At 38.0% G+C, this 15,492-nt stretch overlaps 1 protein-coding gene and 1 pseudogene across 9 annotated transcripts; both read right to left on the bottom strand.

The window, feature by feature from the left end:
* Positions 1-380: 380 nt before the first annotated feature.
* LOC101261966 (uncharacterized) lies at positions 381-1,365 on the bottom strand (annotated as a pseudogene).
* Positions 1,366-1,460: 95 nt separating this feature from the next.
* Positions 1,461-15,142, bottom strand: LOC109119311 (cold shock domain-containing protein 3-like). Of its 9 annotated transcripts, none has more exons than XM_069289740.1 (5): positions 13,982-15,135; positions 13,595-13,857; positions 8,673-8,737; positions 6,710-8,171; positions 1,461-1,736 (listed from the first exon to the last, which is right to left on the bottom strand). In XM_069289740.1, exons 4-5 carry the CDS (start codon positions 7,005-7,007, stop codon positions 1,705-1,707), a joined length of 330 nt encoding a protein of 109 aa, XP_069145841.1. In that variant the 5' UTR covers positions 7,008-8,171; positions 8,673-8,737; positions 13,595-13,857; positions 13,982-15,135; the 3' UTR covers positions 1,461-1,704. The 9 variants fall into 9 exon arrangements, 2 of the variants coding, with proteins under 2 accessions (XP_069145841.1, XP_069145842.1); XM_069289741.1 differs by having other exon boundaries at positions 13,595-13,854; XR_011211863.1 differs by lacking the exon at positions 6,710-8,171 and having other exon boundaries at positions 13,595-13,854; positions 13,982-15,138.
* Between the last annotated feature and the right edge of the window lie 350 nt (positions 15,143-15,492).

The following is a 15,492-nucleotide window of genomic DNA, read 5'->3' as shown; positions in this document are numbered from 1 at the left end:
TTATACCATTGTTCTTCATCTTTTTACACAATGTTTAGATGTTGATGGCTAGAGGATGTCTCCTAAGTTGATGGTTACCATGCATGTATGAAACTTTTTTTAAATATAGGAACTAGTAAAATAATACAAGTTGTTTCATACATCAATAAAAAAATAGTGGATACCAGATGATAAGCACTCACATTCAGATATGTGACTCTGCTTATTACTTCCTTTTTTGTAATAAGTACTAAAGGAGAAAAATATAAATTGTAAATCATTGGATGGGTTCAAAGTTTTCATTTAATTTCAATTTATGAATTTGGAAGAGGCTTGTTTTATTTATGAGGGCAAATGCCTCTTATATACACATACATAATGACCTTTCATCCTTACTATAAGACGAATGGCCTTTACTATTTACACAGTTACTTGACTCTTACTATTTACACAGTAACTTGACTCTTACTATTTACTTTACGACTTTTATAATTGGCTTTTTTCAGCCGAAACAACACGACAAAAATAAAAGACTATTACTTTGTACATATGGCTGATGTACCTCAGGGATTATGTCATCTCCTTGGTTACATTTTGAACAAATATGGTCTGGGTATTTGTGCCCAACTAGCTTGCAGTATCTTGTCATCAGTTCTTCGGATATGAATCCTTGCTTTATTGCTCTAGTTGTTGGCGTAGCTTCTGGTTTTAACAGGGACAAAATCCATTTTTGGACTTCTTCCATATCTGCTTGTCTTATTTCTTTTGAATTGGCGTATATCATTAAGTGATCTCTCAAATAGTAGCTCCATATGGCGTTGCCTTGTAGATAGTTATTTGCTAGCTCTTGTATAATAGTTGATAATCCAATTATCCTTTTATTGGCATAGAAACTGGGTATCTCAACTCTCGTTATCTCTGGTTGTTGGCCTATATCTTCAGGGATTATTATTTCCCGTGTTAGCCCAATTTTGACTATCTGGATCATTGGCTTTATTTCATCATAGAGTATCTCCACTGGTGCTGTGTAGAAACTTATGAAAAATAAGTTTCCTTTGTGGACCTCTGGGTTCCACTTATTTCTTCACCTGTATATGTATAGATTGTATTTAATAATCCATAGTTATAACAAGTTTTTACTAGGTTTGGATTAGTTTTTGGTTGTGCAATTAACTTGTTATAACCTTGTAGTTTTTGGGTTAGGTAGTCTTGAGTTTTTTCTAATGTTGTGGTAGATTTGGGTTTTTTATTCAAAAAGTTTTGTATCTTGTATAGGTTTTCAATATATGTTCGGGATATATGGTTATATGTTTTCTTCTCTTTATGCAGGCTAGTTGCATACGTAGATGTTTTGTCACGACCCAAAATCCGGGCCGCGACTGGCACCTACACTTACCCTCCTATGTGAGCGAACCAACTCATCTAAACCTTAACATTTCAATATAATATCAACATGAAGTAATGCGGAAGACTTAAACTCATTAATAAAAATCAATAATCAACTTCTATAACTCAAAACTTATCATTCCCCAAAATCTGGAAGTCATCATCACAAGAACATCTATAATCAAATTACTAAACTAAGAGTATTCTAAGAAGCTAAAAATACATAAGAAGCTAGTCCATGCCGGAAGTTCAAGGCATCAAGACTTGAAGAAGAAGATCCAATCCAAGCTAGAAGCATTAGCTCACCCTGAATTTTCGATGTAGTAAGACTAGCTTGAGTTACTGTTGAGTCGAAGATGATGGCACGTTTGCTGCACTCCACAAATAAACAAGAAGAAAACAATAAAAGTAGGGGTCAGTACAAAACATGGGTACTGAGTAGATATCATCGGCCAACTCAAAATAGAAAATAGTATGTATTAAGCAATATCATAAAATCAACTAATATCCTTAGCATGCAGCATTTACAGTTACCATAACCCTTGGTTACAACACCAAGCACATCAATGAGGACTCACACCTCCTCATCATACTCATTTGGGAATTTAGTTCATTGGATTGGATATATTAACATATTTCAAGATTCATTATCTTTATTCCCCTCGTGTCGGTACGTAACACTCCGCTCCTCAATATACTATCCTGGTGTCGGAACGTGACACTCCGATCCTCATTCCATCCTGGTACCGGAACGTGGCACCCGATCCATATTCTATCCTGGTGTCGGAACGTGACACTCCGATCCTCATATACTATCCTGGTACCGGAACGTGGCACCCGATCCATATTCTATCCTGGTGTCGGAACGTGACACCCGATTCATATTCTATCCTGGTAATGGAACGTGGCACCCGATCCATATTCTATCCTGGTGTCGGAACGTGACACCCGATCCATATTCTATCCTGGTACCGGAACGTGGCACCCGATCCATATTCTATCCTGGTACCGGAACGTGGCACCCGATCCCCTAATCTCACCACTTTCGTTCGTCAAGCCTTCTTTTATACCAAGACATCATCATTAACAAAGTAGATTAGGGTTTTTTTTTTCAAGATTTGGGATTCAATAACTTCATCATGCTTATTTATTCACAATTACATAATCACATCATTCATGCAAGCATACAATTAAGCATATAGAAGCTTTACAATACTACTAACACATATCATTCGCTATTAAGAGTTTACTACGAATAGCATGAAAACCATAACCTACCTCCACCGAAGAATTGAAATCAAGCAAGTTAATCCTCAAAGCTTGGTGCTTTCCTCTTCTCTCGATTGTTTCTCTCTCTCCCTTCTTGTTCTTTCTATTTTCTTATTCAAACCCTCTTTCTTTTACCCTAATTAGTATATAATTAAGAATAAAAGATGGAAATAATACCACACTAATTAACTTAAGGTTACCTCTTTTAACCCCCAAGAATTTGAGTTATTAATATAAACCCACGAACTTTATAATTAAGGCAAGAATAGTCAAAAACGTCCCTTAAAACTTAACCAGAAATCCGACTCCAACTGGGATTACGCAAGATGTGACGGGCCGTCGCGCCTGCGACGGTCCGTCCTGCAGGTCGTCGCAAGGGTAAGAGACTCAATTTCCATTGAATAATCTGTGACGGTCCGTCCTGCCATTCCGTTACGAAGTTCAGAGAGTCGATTTTCAGTACCCAATTTCAGATTTTCTAAGTGTTTTGAAACGAGACCCTGCGACGGTCCGTCGTGCCCATGACGGTCCATCGTTGGGTCCGTCGCCTCAGCCTGTTTTTCCAGAATAAAATCTGCTGCTCAAAACGACTAACAGATCGTTACAATAAATACCAATTTACCCATCGTTCGTCCCCGAACGATCAAAAGAAGGAAAACAAGGGCGAAAAGGAGTACCTGAATCTGTAAACAGATGTGGGTATTTTTCTCGCATATCCGCCTCCTTCTCCCAAGTGGCTTCTTCAACGGGTCGATTCTTCCATTGCACCTTGATGGATGCAATCTCTCTTGACCTCAACTTGCGAACTTCTCTATCTAAAATAGCAACAGGCTCCTCCTCATAAGACAAGTTCTCGTCAAGCAAAACTGAATCCCAACGGATAATGTAGTTTCCATCCCCATGGTATCTTTTCAACATCGACACATGGAATACCGGATGTACTCCAGACAGCCTTGGAGGCAAGGCTAACTCATAAGCCACCTCTCCTACTCGCTTAAGTACTTCAAATGGTCCAATGTACCTTGGACTTAGTTTACCCCTTTTACCAAACCGCATCACCCCTTTCATTGGTAAACTTTCAACAAGACTTGTTCACCCTCCATGAACTCTAAGTCTCTAACCTTTCGATCTGCATATTCTTTTTGTCTACTTTGCGCCGCTAGAAGCTTTTCTTGAATAGACTTCACTTTCTCTATCGAATCCCTCAAAAGGTCAGTACCCCAAGGCCTAACCTTAAATGCATCAAACCAACCAATGGGAGACCTACATCTCCTCCCATACAATGCTTCAAATGGGGCCATATCAATGCTCGAGTGATAGCTATTATTGTATGAAAATTCCGCTAAGGGTAAGAAGTTATCCCAATGGCCACCAAATTCTATCACGCACGCACGAAGCATATCTTCCAACACTTGAATCGTTCGCTCAGACTGACCATCGGTCTGAGGATGGAACGCAGTACTAAGGTCCAACCTAGTACCCAATTCCGCATGCAATGTTTTCCAAAACTTAGAAGTAAACTGCGTACCTCTATCTGATATGATGGATAGTGGAACCCCATGCAATCGAACGATTTCTGAGATATAGATCTTGGCTAACTTCTCGGCATTGTAAGTCACCTTAACCGGAATAAAATGAGCAGACTTAGTTAACCTATCAACAATCACCCAAATGGAGTCATACTTACCCATTGTCCTTGGAAGACCAACCACAAAGTCCATTGCAATTCTTTCCCACTTCCATTCCGGAATGGGCATTCTCTGAAGTGTTCCTCCGGGCCTTTGGTGTTCATACTTTACTTGTTGACAGTTTGGACACTTGGCAATAAAGTCAACAATATCACGCTTCATTCTGCTCCACCAAAAGTGTTTTTTAAGGTCACGATACATCTTGGTTGCACCCGGATGTATAGAATACCTTGAACTATGAACCTCTGTCAGAATAGTGTCGATCAAATCATCGACGCGGGGTACACATACCCTTCCCTTGATTCTCAAAACACCTTCCTCATCGATTTGTGCTTCCTTAGCCTCCCCTCGCAATACTTTATCTTGGATTCACCTTAGTTTCTCATCATCAAACTGTTTTCCCTTAATTTTGTCAAGAAAAGAAGATCTTGACTCCACACTAGCCAACAATCCTCCCTTCTCATTTACTTCTAATCTCATCAAGTCATTAGCTAGAGTCTGAACCTCTCTAGCCAATGGGCGTCTAGAAGCTTGCAAGTGAGCTAGACTTCCCATGCTTCCCGCCTTTCTACTTAGAGCATCCGCTACAACATTCGCCTTCCCCGGATGATACAAAATAGTGATGTCGTAGTCCTTCAGTAGTTCCATCCATCTCCTCTGCCTCAAGTTCAAATCTTTCTGAGTAAAGACATACTGAAGGCTATGATGATCCGTGTAGACCTCACACTTAACCCCATATAAATAGTGTTTCCATTGCTTTAATGCAAACACCACCGCAGCCAATTCCAAATCGTGGGTTGGATAGTTACGTTCATGCACCTTTAATTGCCTTGAAGCATAAGCAATCACACTCTTCTCTTGCATTAGTACTGCACCCAAACCAGAATAGGATGCATCACAACAAACAATGAAGTTCTTACCCTCTACTGGAAAGGTAAGGATAGGTGCGGTAGTCAACAAAGTCTTGAGCTTCTGAAAGATTTCCTCACACTCATCCGACCATACAAATGGAACATTTTGCTTAGTCAAGTTCGTCAGTTGGGAAGCAATAGAAGAGAATCCCTTGACGAATCGGCGGTAGTAGCCAGCTAACCCAACAAAGCTCCTTATTTCTGACACATTAGTAGGTCTTACCCAATTCTTCACTGTCTCAATCTTAGAAGGATCCACCATCACTCCATCCTTAGAAACCACGTGCCCCAAGAAGGACACTGCATCTAGCCAAAACTCACACTTAGAGAACTTGGCATACAGCTTTTTCTCCCTCAACATTTACAATACCATTCTCAAATGCTCTTCATGTTCCTTCTTGCTCTTTGAGTATACCAATATATCATCAGTAAATACGATCATGAAGAGGTCCAAATATGGTTTAAAAATCCCGTTCATCAAGCTCATGAATGCAGTAGGGGCATTCGTAAGACCAAAAGACATCACTATAAATTCGTAATGCCCATACCTCGTTCGAAAAGCAGTCTTTGGCACATCCGTTGCCCGTATTTTCAATTGATGAAAACCGGATCTCAAGTCAATCTTAGAGAAGACACAAGCACCTTGTAACTGATCGAACAAGTCATCAATGCGGGAAAGAGGACACTTGTTCTTTATGGTTACCTTGTTTAGTTGTTTGTAGTCTATACACATTCGAAAACTCCCATCCTTCTTCTTTACAAACAAAACTGGAGCACCCCAAGGAGATGCACTTGGTCTAATAAAGACTTTGTTCAATAACTCTTGAAGTTGTGCCTTTAACTCTCTTAACTCTGCGGGAGCCATTCTATAAGGGGGTATAGAAATGGGGCGTGTGCCCGGTTCGAGATCGATACAGAAGTCAATATCCCTATCTGGTGGCATACCAGGAAGATCTGGAGGGAACACATCCAGAAACTCACGGACTACTGAAACTGACTCAATCGAAGGCACTTGGGTAGTGTCATCCTTGAGATGTGCCATGAAAGCTAAACACCCTTTACTAACCATTTTCTTAGCACGAAGAAAGGAGATGATACGCACCGGATTGGAAGTGTAGTCACCCTCCCACACTAACGGATCTGTCCCAGGCTTGGCTAACGTCACCGTTTTAGCATTACAATCCAAGATCGCAAATTGCGGAGAAAGCCAAGTCATACCCAAAATTACATCAAAATCATCCATTTCTAAGATAACCAAATCTACATAAGTGTTGCTCCCCACAAAGTTCACCAAACAAGACCTATACACCTTTTCAACTACCAAAGACTCACCCACCGGAGTAGAAACACGAATAGGCATATCAAGTAATTCACAATGTAAAGTTAGACCATTAGCAAATGAGGAAGATACATAAGAAAATGTGGATCCAGGATCAAACAATACAGAAGCCATGCAATCACAAACCAAAAGATTACCTGTGATGACAGCATCAGATGCCTCTGCTTCAGACCGCCCAGGGAAAGCGTAACAATGGGCCCTATCGTTCGTCTGTCCGTTTCCCCTACCTTGTTGTGATGTAGTGGCTCCAGTTTGCCCATCACCTCGGCCGTTTTGGTGACCACCATTTCCTCGACCACCACGTCCTCCAGAATAACGGCCTCTGCCATGACCACCTCTACCTCTAACATTTGGAGGTCTGTAACTCTGTTTTGGACAATATCTCTTAATATGTCCAATCTCCCCACATCCATAGCACTCTCTGGGTTCATGCATAGGTCTCTCAGAGAAGTGTTGACCGGTCGGAGGTGGACCCCCAACTACAGTCTGTAGTGAAGACTGAATTGGTCGGACTGAGTAACTTCCCGAACCCTATCCTCTAGTGTAAGCACCATTAAACTCACCTCCCTTTCGAAACCTTTTTGATGTCGATGTTGGGGTGAAGTCGTCTGGCTTCACTCCTTCCACTTCTATCACAAAGTCTACCACCTCTTGGAAGGATTTTGCCGTTGCCGCTATCTGTAAGGCCGAAATCCGCAATTCTGACCTCAACCCCTTCACAAACCGGCGAATTCGCTCTTGTGAACTGAAACACAGTTGGGTGGCATACCGGGATAATGCACGAAACTTAGCCTCATATGCATTGACCGACATCCTACCTTGCTCTAGGCTCAAGAACTCATCCCTTTTCCTATCCCTCAAAGTTCGGGGGATATACTTCTCCATAAACAAGCTAGAGAATGAGGCCCAAGTCATAGGTGGTGCCTCTGTTGGTTGACACTCAATATGTGACCGCCACCACATTTTGGCGTTCCCTTGAAACTGATAACTCACGAACTCAACACCAAACCGTTCTACTATACCCATCTTGTGTAGTAGCTCATGACAGTCCACCAGAAAATCGTAAGCATCCTCCGATTCCGCACCCTTGAAGACTGGAGGTTTCAATTTCAAGAACTTACTGAAAATATATGCTGATCATTTGTCATTATAGGCCCAGTAGTCAGACTTGGAAACGTGCCTATTTCCAATGGAACATCCATGCGGGGAGCCATAGTAGCCGCATATTGTACCTCCGGAGCCTGAGGTGCTGGTGCAGAAAACACTGGGGGTGTCTGGCCCTGATCAGATGCTAAGATAAGCCAGAACCTGATTGATCATCTCTGGGGTAGGTTGGGGTGGCATTTCCTCATTTTGCACTTGTTCATTCACCCCATCCTCCCTCTCTCTTATCACTTCCTCAGTCGGTGGAGGAGTCACCGCCCTATTACTAGATGGGCTCGGTGCTCGTCCTCTTCCTCTAGAGGACGTCCTCCCACGACCTCTACCACGGCCCCTTGCCGCTGTTCTCCCTCGAGCCACAGCCCCAGTGGCTGGCTCAGTTGTTTCTTGTCTGGCCGGCGTTGGTGTTGGCGTAGTCGTTGCTCTAGTTCTAACCATCTGCGAAAGAGAGTGAAGATGGTCAGATACCAATTCATATCGCCTAGATACCAATTGGACTCAAGTAGTAGCACGAAACGTCCCCCTACCGTTCCTTAAGACTCTACTAGACCTGTTCTTGTGTGATGAGACCAACGAACCTAATGCTTTGATACCAAGTTTGTCACGACCCAAAATCCGGGCCGCGACTGGCACCCACTCTTACCCTCCTATGTGAGCGAACCAACCAATCTAAACCTTAACATTTCAATATAATATCAACATGAAGTAATGCGGAAGACTTAAACTCATTAATAAAAATCAATAATCAACTTCTATAACTCAAAACTTATCATTCCCCAAAATCTGGAAGTCATCATCACAAGAACATCTATAATAAAATTACTAAACTAAGAGTATTCTAAGAAGCTAAAAATACATAAGAAGCTAGTCCATGCCGGAAGTTCAAGGCATCAAGACTTGAAGAAGAAGATCCAGTCAAACCTAGAAGCATTAGCTCACCCTGAATTTCCGATGTAGTAAGACTGGCTTGAGTTACTGTTGAGTCGAAGATGACGGCACGTTTGCTGCACTCCACAAATAAACAAGAAGAAAACAATAAAAGCAGGGGTCAGTACAAAACACGGGTACTGAGTAGATATCATCGGCCAACTCAAAATAGAAAACAGTATGTATTAAGCAATATCATAAAATCAACTAATATCCTTAGCATGCAGCATTTACAGTTACCATAACCCTTGGTTACAACACCAAGCACATCAATGAGGACTCACACCTCCTCATCATACTCATTTGGGAATTTAGTTCATTGGATTGGATATATTAACATATTTCAAGATTCATTATCTTTATTTCCCTCGTGTCGGTACGTGACACTCCGCTCCTCAATATACTATCCTGGTGTCGGAACGTGACACTCCGATCCTCATTCTATCCTGCTACCGGAACGTGGCACCCGATCCATATTCTATACTTGTGTCGGAACGTGACACTCCGATCCTCATATACTATCCTGGTACCGGAACGTGGCACCCAATCCATATTCTATACTGGTGTCGGAACGTGACACCCGATCCATATTCTATCCTGGTACCGAAACGTGGCACCCGATCCATATTCTATCCTGGTGTCGGAACGTGACACCCGATCCATATTCTATCCTGGTACCGGAACGTGGCACCCGATCCATATTCTATCCTGGTACCGGAACGTGGCACCCGATCCCCTAGTCTCACCACTTTCATTCGTCAAGCCTTCTTTTATACCAAGGCATCATCATTAACAAAGTAGATTAGGGTTTCTTTTCAAGATTTGGCATTCAATAGCTTCATCATGCTTATTTATTCACAATTACATAATCACATCATTCATGCAAGCATACAATTAAGCATGTAGAAGGTTTACAATACTACTAACACATATCATTCGTTATTAAGAGTTTACTACGAATAGCATGAAAATCATAACCTACCTCCACCGAAGAATTGAAATCAAGCAAGTTAATCCTCAAAGCTTGGTGATTTCCTCTTCTCTCGATCATTTCTCTCTCCCTTCTTGTTCTTTCTATTTTCTTATTCAAACCCTCTTTCTTTTACCCTAATTAGTATATAATTAAGAATAATAGATGGACATAATACCCCACTAATTAACTTAAGGTTACCTCTTTTAACCCCCAAGAATTTGAGTTATTAATATAAACCCACGAACTTTATAATTAAGGCAAGAATAGTCAAAAACGTCCCTTAAAACATAACCTGAAATCCGACTCCAACTGGGATTACGCAAGCTGTGACGGGCCGTCGCGCCTGCAACGGTCCGTCCTGCAGGTCGTCGCAAAGGTCAGAGACTCAATTTCCACTGAATAATCTGTGACGGTCCGTCACGCCTGTGACGGTCCGTCCTGCCATTCCGTTACGAAGTTTAGAGAGTCGATTTTCAGTGTCCAATTTCAGATTTTCTAAGTGTTTTGAAACGAGACCCTGCGACGGTCCGTCGTGCCCATGACGGTCCGTCGTTGGGTCCGTCGCCTCAGCCTGTTTTTCCAGAATAAAATCTGCTGCTCAAAACGACTAACAGATCGTTACATGTTTGTGGTGCTGAAGTATCTATTATTCGTACCTTTGAAGTAAATGGTTTGGTAAATATGTTATTTAAGTTTGTGTTTTTTGGTGTAGGTTTCTCCATAGCTACTTTGCTTGTACCTGCAACATCAGTAATGTCATGGGTTTTAAGGAGTTTCCCAACGTCTCCTTTTAGCTCTGGCTGTTTTTCGTCTGCCAAACGACGTAGTTCCGCATTTTTAGAGTCATGCTGCTAACTATTAGCTTTCAGATTTTGTACATCTGTTTCTATTTTTTCCATTTTCTGGCATAGGTTTGTCATCATTGCCAATAGATCTTTCATTGTATCTCTTTCTTGAGAGGTAGTCTGCAATAAGATTTTCATCAGTTTTAATAATCTCAATTGTAAATGTAAAATTCAATATATTTAATATCAATCTTCTTATTTCTTTTGTTGTAACTGAATCATCTATCTTTTTGGTTATCCACCACTTTACCTGTGTGTTATGTGTTCTTACAATAAATTTATTGTAAACTTTATATGGTTCAAATGCTAACAACCATTTATATAATGCAAATAATTCTTTTCTATTTATTTCCCATTTTGCTTGTGCTTCAGTATATGATCCTGAGCAATACCTGCAATGGTGTTCTATCTTTTCTTTGTTATATTTATATTTTAGTACTCCTCCATAACTGTGGTCACTTGAATCTGTTTCAATTATATATGTAAATGTTTTACTTTCATCAGGGAAATATAGTTTTGGTAAGTTCTTGCATAATTTTTTGATTTTTGTTATGTGTTCTTTGTCTTTGTTGTCAAAATGATATTCAACATCTTTTTTGAGTTTTTTGTATAGTGGTTTTAAATGTTCTGCTAGTTTTGGTATGTATTCTCTTACTTGGTTTACTAATCCTAAGAATGATTGTAATTTCTTTTTTGTATCTATATTTTTTTCATCAATAGTAATTATTTTTTGTACTATATGAGTTTGCATTTTTATTCCATTTTTATCTATTTGTATTCTTAGAAATTCTATTTGTGGTTTCATAATTTCTGTTTTACTTTTACTTGAACTTATACCTGAATGTTTAATTATATGTATAAATTTTTCTAATAATCTTATATGTTCATCTTGTGTTTTAGAATATAGTAATATATCATCTATATATACAACACAATTTTCTAACTGGTTAAAATAGTTATCCATAAAATGTTGGTATCTACCTGGTGCATTCTTATATCCAAATGGTAATACATTCCATTCATAGAATCATTGCGATACTGTGAATGTTGTTAATTGTTTAGATTCTTCTTCTAGCTTTAGATGGTAAAATCCTGATTTACAATCAAATTTACTAAAATAATTATATCCTTGTATTTGTCTTATTTTTAGTATTTTGTTTGGTATTAGATAGTTATATGTTTTAGTTTTGGCATTTAAATTTCTGTAGTCTATAACCATTCTACTTCTTCCTCTTTTTTGTGCACTATGTTTTATAACTATAAATGCTGGGCTTATATGTTTACTATAACTTTCTTGTATATTATTTTTTTTTCTACTAATTCATTTATATGTATTTTAAATTCTTGCAAATCATCAAAGTTGTATTTTAATGGTTTTTGTGTTATTATATTATTTTCATCTATTAATTCAACTTTTATTTTTGTTTTATGTTTTTCCCATCCTTGTAGTGGATCTTCATTATACAATTGTTCTAGTTGTTCATTAATTATTTTAACTTTGTCTATTGTAAATATAATGATTTCTAATTGTAATATTTTTTTTCATTTATATTTTCCATTTCCTGGTTTATTTTTTCACTGCCTTTAATCCATTCTATAGATTTTCGTTGTTTATTTTTTACTCTTTTTGCTCCTATTTTATAGTCACATGGCGTAGTAAGCCATCAGTGTGTTTTTGTTATTATATGTGGGTAAAATTTGTCTAGAAATGGCATTCCTAGCAACATATCTTTTGTTGTGAATTCAAAATTATACATTTCTTCTATTGTTAGTATTTTATCCCATATTTGTATTTTTATATTTTTTTGCTTTATATTTAATCATACTTCCTTCGTTATTAAATCCTGTTACTACCATAGGTGTTTTTAATTTTTCCCATTTATCTTCTGGTAAGCAATTATATTTACATATATTCGCTTCTGCTCCTATATGTATCATAGGGGTATAATATCTGTTGTGATATCCTTCTACAATAATTTTTGCAAGTATAAATATTTTCATTAATCATTTTGTTCTTTTTATAATCATTTTTTTATTTTAACAAGTTATTGTTAATTGTTCATTTTCTATGTTGTACGGTTTAACTTTTTCTAACCATTTTATTCCTAATGTAATATTATGGTTTCCTTGGTATATTTAAAATGGTATTACTAAGGGTATTCCTCCTATAATTATTTCTTTTTCCGTTTTTTCTTCATTTGTGTTTATTATCTCACTAGGTAATCCAGGGCATATATGTCCTGTTTTTATAATTTCTTCTTCTAATACTAACTCTCTTGTTATGTAATTTTCTTCTCGTCCTGTATTTATTAAGATTTTATATTTTCTTTGGTCTATTATTCCTGTTATGTAATAATGATATGGTGTTATTTCTTCCTTATCTAATAAGTTTTGTGGGATTTCATAGTTCCTTTTAGATGTACTCATTCTTGATGAGGTAGCTCTTGTTAACGTATTTGGTATGCTTGAAATGCTCAATCTTTCTTTTACAATTTCTAAATCTTCTTCTATGTCAATTTCATTTTCTTTGAATAGAAACAGGTTTTTCTGCTTGGCAGTAGGAACATTACTGTTGCAAGTAGAAATGTTCTTCTTAATGCTTACAATCTTGGATGTACATGGTTGCCTTCCAAAGACAAAAATGATTCCAAGTTAGTCACAATTTCAAATACAAGAAGCAATCTTTTTCAATGTAGGAATTGCAAAACAACTTATTTAGCAAAAGGTTCATCAAACAGTGAAAACTCAAAATTATCAAAAGTTGCATGTTACTGTTTCAAAATAAAAGAAAATCAAAAGATGCAGTAATCCTAGCTTGAGTTCATCCAATTCATCCAAATATAATCTGAAACAAAAAATTTAGAAAAAGAAAAAAGAAGGATAGAATAGAAAAACATTAGCTGATAGGATAGATGAGTGACCAATGACAACAACGGATATATTTCAAAGGGCTGCGAGTGATCCTTGAGTTGAAAGTAGTGTCCATCAATACTTTGAATGGAGAGGTGTTCCAATTCAATGTAAAATCTAGAACACTGCCATCCGACCAGCTGATAAATCGTGGCTTTAATCATTTAGGAAATGCAGCAGAAGGTGAAAAAAGCTGTACAACAGACCTGATGATAAAAGATCAGTTCTGGCAGCTCTTCCAATTGGACATAATGCTTCGTTGGGCTTTCTGGCTGATATGTCAATGAGGCAAGTGGTTAGCACGTGCTCCTTAAGGCCATAAAAGTGAGTTGCGTGGAAGCAAAATTGTCCTGAGGCTTCCTGCAGAAGGTATCAACAAACTTCCGTAACTTGGACCGCTTCTTCTCTTCTGTATCCACTGAAAAGGCTAACCATTACGCTAAATTTTCTGTCTTCCCCAACAACACTGCTATTAAACAAAATCAGAAATTCAATAAAAAAACAGTGAATGTGTACATGAGGAAAGGGTGCTAGGAATGTAAACAGTATATAAGATCACAATAATGTATTTTCCAGTTGTTAGAAATTTATACTTATATCCAGAACTTGAATCAGGTAAGCTGATGATGAGCCATTCCTCTCAACAAACCATAGTTGTGGTTCAAACATTAAATTTAAAGGTGCTCTGTCAAATACCAAAATAGAAGCAGGTGTAACAAGAAACAACAAACACAGACTATGACAAACCAAAGGAATATTTTGTCTTGAGATGATTAGCTTGAAACCTGCAACAGCATCAAGGAGAGAAAATTGAACATCACCTGCCTATGATAAGCATGAACATTTGGTGCATTATCAACGTTCAGTCAATCAGGTTATTGCATTTCAAAAAAGGAAATAGATGAAATACCAGATTACCCCCATCAGATGCACATGCTCGGGTGGTTAACACCCTCCACCTCCAACTCTTAATTTGTAGTTGAGATTTTCATCCTAAATTATTGAAATCGGAAAGCCCCTCCCATTTTCAACAATTAAGAAATCTTACAATTGAAGGCAAAGGTTCATAGTAAAAGTGCAAACTAATACACAGAACAGAAACGAATCCAGAAGGAAACATCAATAAAGATAGAAAAATCACAGAATTGATTCGACCAACTAAGATTTTCAGAATTCAACAAGGTGTTAAAGAGTGACTTGATTCTATTTCTGTTGGTCTGGTTTATATTGAAGATTAAGTACTATCCCTTGCAGTTGAACTAAAGGATAAAATCCGCCAGCTGCAGTCCATCCTATCGTAAACCCAGAAATCTCAGTGAAGAAACCAGAAACCCCCACCTCCACCCCTCCGAATTTCCATCAAGAAATCATACATGTAGAACCAGAAATCAGATGAAAACATCTTAAATTGTTGAAATCGGAAACCCCCAACCTCCACCCGTCCCAATTTACAAGTAAAACCAGAAATCATAGTGAAGAAAGCTTGAAATGGAAACCCCATTTTCAACCATCAAGGAATATCACTACAGATAGAAAACTCAGGTAATAAATTCGACGATGACAATCTTTTTTCTTTCTTGGCGATGCTTCCCTTTGGCGATTGCGAGAGATAGAGACATCAACGGTCACGAATGAGCCGTTGGGCTTATGAACTTACAATTTAAACCAGAAAGAACATCAATATCGTATACTCACTAGAGAGAAAGAACATCAATATCGTATACTTCCAATTTTTTCTTTTGGACACGTTGGGCAATACTCATATCCCCACAACTATATACTAATAGTATAAAAGATGTGAATTTTTAAACCCATTTTTAAAGGGAAAATTGTATATATAATGACAAATTAATAAGTCAAATTAATAATTACTATGATCATTCTCGATTTAATTTTATCCCCTAGCAAACTGTTTGTTAGTTATCTTTCTTTTTCAAACTCTCGTTCGTCACTCTCCTCTCGCTCGCTTTCTCTCACTTTTATACAAATACAAATATATAAAATTTGTTTGTATTTGTATAAAGTAAGAGAAATTGTATAAATACATATATTTTTGTTTTCCTCTGTCCTCTCTTCCAGAACTCGCTCGCCACTCTCCTTAGCT

The sequence above is a fragment of the Solanum lycopersicum genome, chromosome 10 (assembly GCF_036512215.1).
Source record: "Solanum lycopersicum chromosome 10, SLM_r2.1".
NCBI classification, from domain to species: Eukaryota; Viridiplantae; Streptophyta; class Magnoliopsida; order Solanales; family Solanaceae; genus Solanum; species Solanum lycopersicum.
This window is presented reverse-complemented; position numbering and strand designations above follow the sequence as displayed.